General features: G+C 43.3%; 1 protein-coding gene across 1 annotated transcript in view; it reads left to right on the forward strand.

Annotated features, from left to right (window-relative positions):
- LOC134074312 (mucin-6-like) overlaps nucleotides 1-13,152 on the forward strand; it is a gene marked incomplete at its 3' end in the record, with an annotated part of 13,171 nt that extends 19 nt beyond the window's left edge. The window contains exons 2-16 of the mRNA XM_062530428.1: nucleotides 1,524-1,749; nucleotides 3,004-3,178; nucleotides 3,650-3,713; nucleotides 3,839-3,921; nucleotides 4,474-4,669; nucleotides 5,592-5,717; nucleotides 6,336-6,456; nucleotides 7,025-7,160; nucleotides 7,492-7,569; nucleotides 7,766-7,835; nucleotides 8,026-8,163; nucleotides 8,585-8,734; nucleotides 9,260-9,354; nucleotides 9,699-9,831; nucleotides 13,117-13,152. Coding sequence (XP_062386412.1) covers nucleotides 1,524-1,749; nucleotides 3,004-3,178; nucleotides 3,650-3,713; nucleotides 3,839-3,921; nucleotides 4,474-4,669; nucleotides 5,592-5,717; nucleotides 6,336-6,456; nucleotides 7,025-7,160; nucleotides 7,492-7,569; nucleotides 7,766-7,835; nucleotides 8,026-8,163; nucleotides 8,585-8,734; nucleotides 9,260-9,354; nucleotides 9,699-9,831; nucleotides 13,117-13,152 — 1,827 coding nt within the window. The remainder of the gene's footprint in view (nucleotides 1-1,523; nucleotides 1,750-3,003; nucleotides 3,179-3,649; nucleotides 3,714-3,838; nucleotides 3,922-4,473; nucleotides 4,670-5,591; nucleotides 5,718-6,335; nucleotides 6,457-7,024; nucleotides 7,161-7,491; nucleotides 7,570-7,765; nucleotides 7,836-8,025; nucleotides 8,164-8,584; nucleotides 8,735-9,259; nucleotides 9,355-9,698; nucleotides 9,832-13,116) is intronic.
- Nucleotides 13,153-13,456: the final 304 nt, after the last annotated feature.

Here is a 13,456-nt window from a genome sequence, read left to right on the forward strand (position 1 = left end):
AGCTGAGGAGTGCATAAATAGCTCAGGTGAGGCGCACAGGTGCACTCAGTGGTCCTGCTGCGGAATCAGCAGGTGTGTGTTCATCAGGGACGCCATGCAGACAGGTACAGGTGTGCTCTTGCTCTCCTTATGGACTGCACTGGGCCTAATGGCAGGTATGTGCTCACCTCTGTTTCAAGAGCTCTAGGGCTGCTACAATTAATCAATTAATCAATTAGTTATCAGCGTTTAAATGAATCGCCAACTGTATGATTTTTGTTTCATGTTTCAACATTTTCTGTAGCCTAAAGCAGTCAGCATCATTAGTTCATTTGAAGGTTTCATCCATCATCCCCTGCCGATGTGAACTCTGTAAAATACTTCTGTAAAATAAGAATGAATGCTGTTACATTTCCGAGCATTTCTGAAGGTGCAAACGTAGCTAGGCAGTGCGCTGCTGTGACTGAGTTGCTCAGCTGCTCTGAGTGCTTCTAGATTTGGATTAATGGATTACACTGCTGATTAGAACCGCAACGATTAATCAATCAGTTGTCGACTATCAAATTAATCAGCAACTTTTATTGGTATTTTGATAATTGTTAATCGGTTTAAAAAAACTACTGCAAAAGTCTTTGATTTTGCCTCTGTATGCGTACATGCTGTATGTGTAGTACAATGCAGTCCTAATGCGTAATGCAGGATGATGCTGCTAGTGTTAGATTAGGACTGTAACGTTTAATCAATCCGTTGTCGACTATTACATTGATTGGCAACTATTTTGGTAATCGTTAATCTGTTGATAAGGAAACTAATGCGAAGTTCTCGTCACATTTCTCTTTGATTCCTCCTCAATGGCAGCAAACTAAATGTACAGTATGTGGTGTGTGCCTTAAACAGTGCATTTGAGGACATTCAGTATTTGTGGGTTTTGGGTAACACTCATCGTCATCTTTTTCACAGTTTTCTAGCATTTTGTTGTTTAAGCAGCTACTGGATTAAATAGGAAAATAATGGACAGATACCAAAGTCATAGTGCGTTGCAGCCCTGCTGCTGCCGATATGAGATGTGAAACGTTGATGTGCTTTTTCTCAGCTCTTCCAGAGTGGGCTTCAGCAGAGAGCTTCAGTCAACGTGAGTCATTTACGCATTTACCGGTACCCATGTCCGAATTATGGAATATTACTCACCTTCAATTGGAAAACAAGGACAAAGTGTCAGACAGGAGAACATGATAAATAGTGTATCATTCTGAGAACATAAGATGTATTAGAACATGATAAATAGTGTATCATTCTGAGAACATAAGATGTACTGTATTAGAACATGATAAATAGTGTATCATTCTGAGAACATAAGATGTATTAGAACATGATAAATAGTGTATCATTCTGAGAACATAAGATGTATTAGACACAAGACAGGCTCTCCAATGTAAGACCAATAGGCTACCTAATTTCACTTTGGGTAAACAAATGTGCGTGTGTTTGTATGAATGTACTTACATATGGGTATGTATGTATGTATTTATCTATTAATCTATCAGGAGAGTGTAAGACGTACGGCAGTGGCGTGGTGCAGCCCTTTAACGGCAGTGCGTACCACGTGAGGACTTCCTGTTCCGTCACCCTCGTCCACTTCACCCACCAGGGAGTCAACTGTGACGTCACCGCCCAGCGAGGGCCCAGCGGACTGCTGACCCGCCTCGAGGTCGTCGTCAACAAAGTCAGAACCGTCGTTCAGAATGGAACCATCATGGTGGAGAACCACAGGTTTGGACCCACCAGTCTAGAGACGTAAACGTAGAGACTGGCTACTTTAGTGCATACTGTATACAGAGTGGCACTTTAGTGCATACTGTATACAGAGTGGCTCTTTAGTGCATATAGTGACATAAGTATTTGAACCCATGCTAAAGTTGACTAAAAAGAGGAATATAAATGCATCTTTTGGAAATTAATGTTGATGCCTTAAGTAAAAAATGAGGAATATCCAACCATTAATGACACCAATCAAATAACTAAATGTTTTTACTTGAAATTGAGGGGTCATAAGTATTGGAACCCCTATGTTAAATTCCTAGAGAGACAGGCAGATGTTTTACAGTATTTTAAAGGCCAGTCATTTCATGGATCCAGGATACTATGTATCTTGATAAGGTTCCCTTGGCCTTTGAAATTTCAATAGCCCCACAACATCACATACCCTTCACCATACTTAGAGATTCGCATGGTGTTTCTCAGTTAGCCTATTAGCTGGTGTCATTCTCACTGACATCAATGCAAATCAAGCCAGCGATATACATTCAAGCATTCTACTTCACTGGCCACTGCCCAAAGCGACATGCATGGTCTTGCATGGTTAGACATTTCTGCCAGTATGTATTGTTGCCGAGTGACCTAGTATGACCTCTTGCTATGAGTCTTGCACTGCAGACTAAACTACAGGAACACAATCCAAGATCATCATAATGTAAATCTGCCACGTTCAAGACTGCACAAGAGAGATAGTTAAGGGTTCAGTTCCTCCTCCAGGATTAAGGAGATCAGTGCTGTATTTTGAGTTGATGAACTGCCACTGGATTAATTTAATCATACAGAACACTTCCTCCATTTGGGCCAATGATTACCCAAGGTCGTAGAGCTATTAGAGCCCATTAACTCACTCACACACACACACACACACACACACACACACACACAGTCCAGCCATTGGCACCTAAAGCCCATTAACTCTCATTGTCATGGAGAAAAATAACCTTAACGTAAGATAATATATTCTGTGAAAGGTCTGTGACAGGTGTGTGTGTGTGTGTGTGTGTGTGTGTGTGTGTGTGTGTGTGTGTGTGTGTGTGTGTGTGTGTGTGTGTGTGTGTGTGTGTGTGTGTGTGTGTGTGTGTGTGTGTGTGTGTGTTTGTGTGTTTGTGTATATGTGTACATGTTGACCTCTTGTTTCTGCGCATGCGTGTGCGTGCGTGCCTATGTGTGTGTGTGTGTGTGTGTGTGTCTCTGGTTTGTGTGTGTCAGGGTGTCTCTGCCGTACGACCACACCTACCAGCACGTGTTCCACTACGGAGTCCACACCAGACTAAGGAGCAAAGTGCTGCCCCTCACCATCACCTGGCACAGCTCCGCCATGGGCATCACTGCCCTCTGGGTGAGATACACACACAGCTCCGCCATGGGCATCACTGCCCTCTGGGTGAGATATACACACACAGCTGTGCCATGGGCATCCATGCCCTCTGGGTGAGATATACTGTATATACACCATGGGCATTACCATGGGCATCCATGCCCTCTGGGTGAGATATACACACACAGCGCCACTATGGGCATCCATGCCATCTGGGTGAGATATACATGTACACAGCGCCACTATGGGCATGTCATTCCGTGTAATGAATGACCACTGTTAACGGGGACGGGTAATTCACTATTAGATATTGATATCGCTGATGCGTCAGCATATCCTCTGATCCATACACTCTGATTTCATATCACCAAAAAGCCACATTTATATATATGCACAGTTCTACAATAATCTGTACATATAAAGAGTTATTTATATATAAAGAGAGTATTTGAGCGTTTTTAGCTCGTTTTCTTTGGTTTCTTCACCTCTACTTCTCGTCTCTACTTGTCTCGTTTCATCGTAATTGTCCTTCTTCAGGTGCGACTAGAGGGGAACAGCATCACTGGGATGAAGGGACTGTGTGGACATCTAAATACTCCAGGTGTGTGTGTGTGTGTGTGTGTGTGTGTGTGTGTGTGTGTGTGTGTGCGAGTGTGTGTGTGTGTGTGTGTGTGTGTGTATCAGGTAAAGGTGTGGTAACTGTGTTCTTTTTATCCTCCAATGCAGCATATCCACCTCAGTTAATCTCAGAGGCGGTGCTTGAAGACGACACATGTGTGATCGAAGACTCACTTGAGGAGATGAACTTGGTATGAGGGTGTGTGTGTGTGTGTGTTGATATTGATATCAAGCAGTGTTTCAGCCAAGGTGTTAAACGCCCGATATTCATGGGTTTCATCAGGTCCCTTTGCACAGGTGCATTAATCAAGCACCATGCAGTCTCCATTGATAATCGAGTGCTTGATTTTGCACACCTGTGGAAAGGGACCTGATGAAACCCATGAATACTCTGTGTTCCCAGAGCCATAGATAGAGAGAGTTGCGACACTCTTTGATGTTGCCGCCACGATCAACAGTTCCAAAAAAACTGTGTCTCTGTACACTGTGTCGTCATGGCAATGTGACTACCGGTATATTTGCTATCTCTCAGTCCTGCTCCTAATCTGCCCTGTTAGGTTCTATCCAGGTACATTAGACTCAGGTGTATCTATCCAGGTGTACTAACCTCAGGTGCATCTGTCCAGGTGTACTAACCTCAGGTGCATCTGTCCAGGTCTACTAAACTCAGGTGCATCTGTCCAGGTGTACTAACCTCAGGTGCATCTGTCCAGGTGTAGTAAACTCGTGCTTTTGTCCTGTAGGCGTGCGGGGAGTTCATGTCCCATGCCATGTCCTGCCTGATGAGCCGGGCCGAAGGCTTCTTCCACCTGTGCCAGCAGAACGCCTACGGCCGGGCAGCTAGCGCCCACATCACCTGTCCCTTCTACTGGGACGTGGCACAGAGGTGTGGACCGGACAGCTCTCTCTGGTATGTGTGGAGAGATGTCACCCACTGCCGTGAGTACCTTACCTGTCTTACCTGTCTTACCTGTCTTACCTATCTTACATACCTTACCTGTCTTACCTACCTTACCTGTCTTACCTGCCTTACGTACCTTGATTGGTTGATTGATTGGTTGTTTGCAGGTGTAGGCATGTGTCTTAAGTTGCATGAAGTGTATGTACCTTGCCTTACCTTTCTTACTTCTCTTAGTTCCTTTATCTGTCTTACCTATTTTACCTGTCTTACCTTTCTTACTTCTCTTAGTTCCTTTATTTGTCTTACCTATTTTGCCTGCCTTACCTGCTTACCTGTCTTACCTTTCTTACCTACATTGGTCGGGTTTCCCAGAATTGTTAAGAAGCTCTTAAGTGCTAAGAACTTCTTAGGAGCGTTGTAAGAATGTTCTAAGAACGCTCCTAAGAAGTTCTTAGCACTTAAGAGCTTCTTAACAATTCTGGGAAACCCGGCCCTTATCTGTCTTGCCTACTTTACCTGCTTGTACCTCTCCTAGAGCAATAGTGAAGTGACTGGTATTTAGAAGATACTTGGTAATACTTTATAATCCAAAGTGATTCATTATCACGCTACTGTAGCTTATCTGTCATCATCAATTACAGTAGCTGTATGTACCTAGCTCTGAGAAGGGCTCTGTGGCGTTCACCTGGACAGGTAGGCACCAGGACACAGGTGCTGAAAAGTGCTGCAGCATCTTTTTTGCAACAGTAAACGAACTGCTGTCTTGTCTCGTCAATGATTATACTAACAATAGACAGTAGACAATAGACACACACATTTGTACACGCACGCACGCACGCACACACACGCACACACAAACACACACATACATACACACACACACACACACACACACACACACACACACACAGACAGACAGACACATTCATCTCATTCATCTCTGTCTCCTGTCTTCTCCAGCTGCCCCAGACTGTCCAGGGGAGCTGACCTATCAGGAGCTAGGAAACGCCTTCACTCCCACCTGTTCTAACCCCGCCCCCAGAGCGAGCGACCAGGACGTTACCAGCACCTGTGTGTGCCCACAAGGTCAGAGGTCATGACCTTTAATGTAGGCCCAGCTGATGCTCTCTTCTGAGGCTCTTAGGACATACCTGTATTGCACCATAGTCTATAATGGATCATTCATTTAGCTGGATATTGATTACTCGATCAGTCATTAATCCATTGCCTGTTAATGTGGCCAAGAGGTTAATGTGCGTGAACAATAACTTTATAACAGACAGTGATAACCACAAGTTCCATTGTTATTACATGCATATACTGTATTGCACTTGATGTTTTTAACATACCCACTGTATGGGGTGTTGACGATTGGTAAGGTATTGAATGACAGTGCTGTGTGTTGTGTACAGGTATGGTACTGAATGATTATGCTGTGTGTGTGTGTGTGTGCGTTTGAGATTTTATTGTTAGTATTTTTTGGTGTTCAGGTTCAGTACTTAACGACCATACAGTGTGTGTGTGTGTATGTGTGTGTGTGTGTGTGTGTGTAAGGTAAGGTAAGGTAAGGTAATGTTTATTTATATAGCGCAGAGTGCAACCCAAAGCGCTTTACACACAACACTGTGTGTGTGTGTGTGTGTGTGTGTGTGTGTGTGTGTGTGTGTGTGACGTTTTATTGATAGTGTTGTATTTTGTGTTCAGGTACGGTACTGAATGACCGTGCTGAGGGCCACAACTGTGTGAGTGTGACTGAGTGCCCCTGTGTGCACGGCAGCAGCAGCTACCCACCAGGAACCTACAGAAGAACTAAGTGTCAGACATGGTGAGGAACTAATGTAGAGTACTGGAACCATTTATTCATTCAGACATGGTGAGGAAATACTGTAAAGCACAGGAACCAAATGCCAGATATTATGAGGAGCTAATGTAGAGCACAAGAACCAAATATCAGACGTTATGAGGAACTAATGTACAGTACAGGAACCAAATACCTGATGTTATGTGGAACTAATGTATAGTACAGGAACCAAATATTGGACATGGTGAGGAACTAATGTACAGCACAGGAACTAAATGCTACACATGGTGAGAAACTAATATAGAGTGCAGAAGCCAAATGCCTGTTTAAGATAACGTCTTAAATTTAGCAAACCATTTTTCTAAAGCTACACAGACTTGTATCAGCAGAAATTTAACCCAGACTGATTGATTATCAGTCATTGACTTTACCACAGTTCCACCACATCAACATCTTAATCTCTCTCTCTCTCTCTCTCTCCCTTTCTTTCTCTCATTCTATATGTATCTCTCTCTCTCTGCTTCATTCTATCTCTCTCTCTCTCTCTCTCTCTCTCTCTCTCTCTCTCTCTCTCTCTTTCTCTCTCTGCCAGTGAGTGTGTGTCTGGAAAGTGGCTGTGTTCTGAAGACATCTGTCCCAAAAGATGCTCCGTTGAGTCTCAGTTTGTGACGTCTTTCGATGGCAAACACTTCAGGCTGCCGGGTAAATGCTCCTACGTGGCAGCTCAGGTGACTAGAATAATTCTGTTCATTTTATTATGGTGCTACAAGCTCTTTGGCCAAGATTCTAGGCCTAATGTGACCGTTACTGTAATAGGAATTGAACTGAATGAACTGAACATGGCCTAACTTTTAACATGATTTATTCTTCTAACTAATGTTAGCTACGGCGATTACATCACTGTTAACCATCACCGAATATTCAATTAAATTCACTTCAATTTAAAACACTTTATTTATTCTCAAGGGGCAATTTACACAGTAAATACACAGTATTCTGTTTTTATGTTGTAATTTGTCTGAACTGAGAGCGAATTTTGTTTTTTTCTGTGGTGTACAGGGGTTGAACTGGACACTGACTGTTTACTTTTCTGAGAGAGCCATCAAACTGGAGACAGTGGAGCTGAAGATTTACCACGTAAGTCAGAGACATGCTTCTCTTTCTCACCGTTATGTACAGAGACATGTTTTCATCGGTATGTACAGAGACATGTTTCTCTTTCTCATCGTTATGTGCAGAGACATGTTTTCATCGTTATGTACAGAGACATGTTTTTATTGTTATGTACAGAGACATGTTTTCATCGTTATGTTTCACCCTTGTTTGTGTTCAGGAGAGCTACGTCTTCTCCCACTCAAGGGTGATGTTTCAGAACGAAGAGATCAGAGACCTGCACCAAACCGGTAGGGGACATCTTCACATCTGCCTATTTGAAATAATCCAGTTCAGTTTTACTATACATAGTGCCACAACATATGAATATGTATCAACCCACTGCACAGAGCCCAGCTTGTACCTGTATAACGTAATATATAATGTTTTTCAGTAGTGTAGTGCTGTTTTAACTCATCTGCACGCTTGTGTGTTTTTCAGCGTTTGTCAGCGTTTTCTGGCAGTCCTCCATGTTTGTTCAGGTCCTGGCCCTCTCAGGCCTCAGCATACAGGTGCAAATGAGCCCAGACATGCAGCTCTACGTGTCCTTGCCTACACAGCACAATGGCACCACCACAGGTAAACAATGACCTTCATTTGCAGACTTAGGTCATTGTTAGGTAAAGGTACACCAGTTGCAAAATTATATTTCTCTGTGTGTCTAGCACAGCACAGGAGGGATACATTAGATCCTGTCCTTTTCCTGTGTCATAATTAACTGGCAGTGATCTTCAGTGCTTTTTGTGTGTGTGTGTGTGTGTGTGTGTGTGTGTGTGTGTGTGTGTGAGAGAGTTAATGGGCTATAATAGCTCTAAGACCTTGGGTAATCATTGGCCCAAATTGAGGAAGTGTTCTGTATGATTAAATTAATCCAGCGCCAGTTCATCAACTCAAAATACAGCACTGATGTCCTTAATCCTGGAGGAGGAACTGAATCCTTAACTATCTTTTGTGCAGTCTTGAACGTGGCAGATTTAGATTATAATGATGTGTGTTACAGGCCTGTGTGGGAACTTTAACGGGGACTCAGGAGATGATTTCACCACCAGCAGTGGCATAGTGGAGAACTCTGCAGAACCCTTTGCCCTCTCCTGGTCCCTGGAGAGCTGTGAGGCCAACATCAACCCCCTCTGCATCAACATGGACACTGGTACCTACTCTGCTCATCTCTATTCTATTCTACTCTACTCTACTACTATACTCTACTCTGCTCATCTCTACTCTACACTACTCTACTCTACTCTACTCTACTCTACTCTACTCTACTACTCTACTCTACTCTATTCTACTCTACACTACACTACACTACTCTACTCTACTCTACTCTACTCTACACTACTCTACTCTATTCTACTCATCTCTTTTCTTCTCTACTCTACACTACACTTCTTCTACTCTACTCTACTCTACTCATCTCTATTCTACTCTACTCTATCTCTAGTTTATTTATGCTGTAATGTACTGTACTCTACTGTATTCTACTCTACTCTACTCTTTTCGACTCTACTCTACTCTCTTCTATTGTATTCTATTTTACTCTACTCTATCTCTAGTTTATTTATACTGTACTCTGCTGTACTCTTATTTTCTGTCCTATTCATATCTGCATCAACATGGGCTACAGGATCTACTCCGTTCTTCTATATCATGTTTTCACTGGTGTACTCTTTTGCAGAAATATTTGCTGATGAACACTGTGACCAGCTAAGGGATCCTCACGGAATATTCAGCTCCTGCCACAGTCATGTTCCCTACGAGCGTTATCATCAGGTACACACAGTCACTTTCCCTACGAGCGTTATTATCAGGTGCTGTACACACAGTCATGTTCCCTACGAGCGTTATTATCAGATACTGTACACACAGTCATGTTCCATACGAGCGTTATTATGAGGTATGTACGCCTGACATTAAAGTCTGGAAGATGTAGTATTTTTAAGAATCATCACTGACTGAAATGGTATAATCTTAAAAAACGTTAAAAATTAAAGTCTTTTAATCTTGTTGTGTTGTGCGGTTGCCAGGCGTGCCGCAGAACAACATATTTTGATACTTTAAATAATAATATAATATAAGTATTTATTTTTAATCTTGTTGCGTTGTGCGGTTGCCAGGCGTGCCTCAGTACAACATGCCACTGCCAGTCAGGGCTTCAGGCGTGTCTGTGCGTCGCCCTCGGCAACTACGCCAAAACCTGTGCAGCTGTTGGGGCCCCTGTGGGAGAGTGGAGAACAGCAGCCAACTGCAGTGAGTCCCCCATACAGGACATCCATACATACAGTACATATACATACATATACATACATATGGAGAACAGCGGCCAACTGCAGTGAGTCCCCCATACATATACATACATACATACATACATACATACATATGGAGAACAGCGGCCAACTGCAGTGAGTCCCCCATACAGTACATCTATACATACATATACATACATACATACATACATATGGAGAACAGCGGCCAACTGCAGTGAGTCCCCCATACAGTACATCCATACATATACATAGTATACATACATACATATACATACATATGGAGAACAGCGGCCAACTGCAGTGAGTCCCCCATACAGTACATCCATACATACATATACATACATACATATGGAGAACAGCGGCCAACTGCAGTGAGTCCCCCATACAGTACATCCATACATACATATACATACATACATATGGAGAACAGCGGCCAACTGCAGTGAGTCCCCCATACAGTACATCCATACATACATATACATACATACATATGGAGAACAGCGGCCAACTGCAGTGAGTCCCCCATACAGTACATCCATACATACATATACATACATACATATACATACATATGGAGAACAGCGGCCAACTGCAGTGAGTCCCCCATACAGTACATCCATACATACATATACATACATACATATACATACATATGGAGAACAGCGGCCAACTGCAGTGAGTCCACCATACAGGACATCCATACATACATACTGTACATATACATACATACATACATACATATACATACAGTACATGCATACATACATATACACATATGGAGAACAGCGGCCAACTGCAGTGAGTCCCCCATACAGGACATCCATACATACATATACATACATATGGAGAACAGCGGCCAACTGCAGTGAGTCCCCCATACAGTACATCCATACATACATATACATACATATGGAGAACAGCGGCCAACTGCAGTGAGTCCACCAAGTACATACATACATACATACATACATACATGACATAGATAGATAGATAGATACATACATACTGTTCACACATACAGTAGTACTACTACATACACATATTCACACATTCATACTATACTTTACACAACCATAACCCTCAGTACAGAGCGATGTTCACAGCATAGATAACATTTCACAAATGATTCAATCACTATTGAGACTGTGTATGGTTTTGTTGTGTGTTTGTATAACTGTTTGTACAACAGTATTTAAGATTTTTTTTTAAATATTGTTAATGTTTTTGTAGAGAGATCTGTGAATGTCAGGATTTCAATTCAGTTGTACTTATTTATCACCATATATCACATTTATCACATATAAATATACCTCTAGGCACCTGAAGTAGCTTGAACTTGATTCCTGTATTGGCCACATTCGACCTCAAACACGGGTAATGTGGCGTTACTGTACTGTATGCCACAGTAGGCAGGACTACCAGGAAGGAGGTCAAAACAAGGAAATACTTTGTGAAAAGTTTAAATGTGAGGGTATCAGATTCGAGACCCTCCCCCTTGCTTTGGAGTGCGTATCCTTCTCTTTGAATTTGGCGGCTGAATTACTGGTGCTCAGTTTCCTTGAATGATTGAATGATTTCAGCTATTCAGTGGAAACGGGGAACAGGGTTTTCCATGCACCCGATGCCTGGGTTGCACCTGGCTGCACAAAAGAAATGCAGTGTTTTTAAATCTGGTTGTTCAGGAACTTCCTTGATACTTGCACGCACACAAACACACAAACATGGAGACACACACACACACACACACACACACACACACACACACACACACACACACACACACACACAAAGACACATGCATCACAGACAGACAAATACACACACATACAGTATACACATACATTCACACATAGACAGAGACAGACAGACAGACAGACACACAGACACAAACAGCTGGGCTGGATTTTATCATGAGTGCTGAAGTCATCACTTCAGGGCCAGCTGTCCATCATGCTTTTTAGCCCCTCCCCCTAAGTGTTCCTGTGATGGAAATGGACGGAATGATTGGCACAGAGGGGATGGAGGATCAGGGAGTCAGGAGACATTTGAGAATGAATGCTCTCAGACTTCAACCCTACACTCCCCTCCCCCACTCTCTCTCTCTCTCTCTCTCTCTCTCTCTCTCTCTCTCTCTCTCTCTCTCTCTCTCTCTCTCTATCTCTCCCTCCCTGTGTCTTTCTTTCTTTCTCCTTTCTCTCTGTCGCTCTCTTTCTTTTTCTCTTTCTTTCTGTCTTCCTCGCCCTCTCTCTGTCTCTGTCAAATTTACACATGGCTTCCTTCACATACTAGCATCATCAACATATGAACAGAGAACTATAGAAAACCAGTAAAAGTGCATTTTCACTTTTTTCACACATTCTCTCACTGTGAACGTGTATGACAAGTTAGCCGTGAGCCGAATAGTTAGCATTGCTTATTCTTCACAACATTCTTCACACGAGGTGAAATCCAGCTTCCCAGTGGTCATTTAACGCTAGAGTCCTATGTGAGCATGAAGTTGACACACTTTTCTCTATCTCCCTCTCTGTCTAGCCCCCCCCCCCCCCCCCCACACACACACACACACACACGGAAACTGGTCCGTGGCTTGAGTGCCGTGACTAAACAGTGTGGCCAAAGGTCTGTGGACTGTCCATGTTGACTTTTTTTCTGGAGGGGGCGGCCCGAGGGTGCTCAGGGTCAGCTTTTGTTTAGTTTCCTGCGAGCCTGTAACACACAGAGAGACTATGTTTAGGATCTGCAGTGCTGCAACACACACACACACACACACACACACACACACACACACACACGGGCACACACACACACACACACACACACACACACACACACACACACACACATTCAGTTACTGTTTAAAAAATGGGGAAGAAGATTTGAATGCAGTCTCAGTTGTCAACTCATTCCTTATTAAGAAACGGCTTCCGGTGTTGCATGAGACGTCTGTAATATGAAGTTTAGTTATGTAAGGAGCAACTTTATGTTCGGTTATATAACTGTGTGGAGAGAGCAAACATGGAGATGGTGGAATCAGTCCAGCCCCAGTGGAGTTGTTTTTACCCCCCCTCTATAGCACTCTTACAGTAAACTGCTCCCTCACAGTTAAACCTGTGCTTCCGACCTACTAGAATGTCCCGTAAGATTTAACTGCATTCCTTCAGAGCTGCCGACTGCCCCTCACAAGCGGTTACTGTAGTGTGTGCATGCAAAGAGTTAAATCTCACGATTTACGGTTGTGACCTACATTCCCTCTCATCTCGCCTCTCAGGCTCCTGCCCCAACACGCCCAGTCGAATGTGGTCAGGTGTGTGTGTGCGTGTGTGTGTGTGTGCATGTGTGTATGTGTGTGTGTGTGTGTGTGTGTGTGTGTGTGTGTGTGTGTGTGTGTGTGTGTGTGTGTGTGTGTGTGTGTGTGTGTGTGCCCGTGTGTGTGTGCCCATGTGTGTGTGTGTTCCTCTGTGTGTGTGTGTGTGTGTGTGTGTGTGTGTGTGTGTGTGTGTGTGTGTGTGTGTGTGTGTGTGTGTGTGTGTGTGTGTGTGTGCCCGTGTGTGTGTGCCCATGTGTGTGTGTGTTCCTCTGTGTGTGTGTGTGTGTGTGTGTGTGTGTGT

This window comes from Sardina pilchardus, unplaced genomic scaffold, assembly GCF_963854185.1.
Source record: "Sardina pilchardus unplaced genomic scaffold, fSarPil1.1 HAP1_SCAFFOLD_177, whole genome shotgun sequence".
In the NCBI taxonomy this organism is placed as follows: domain Eukaryota; kingdom Metazoa; phylum Chordata; class Actinopteri; order Clupeiformes; family Clupeidae; genus Sardina; species Sardina pilchardus.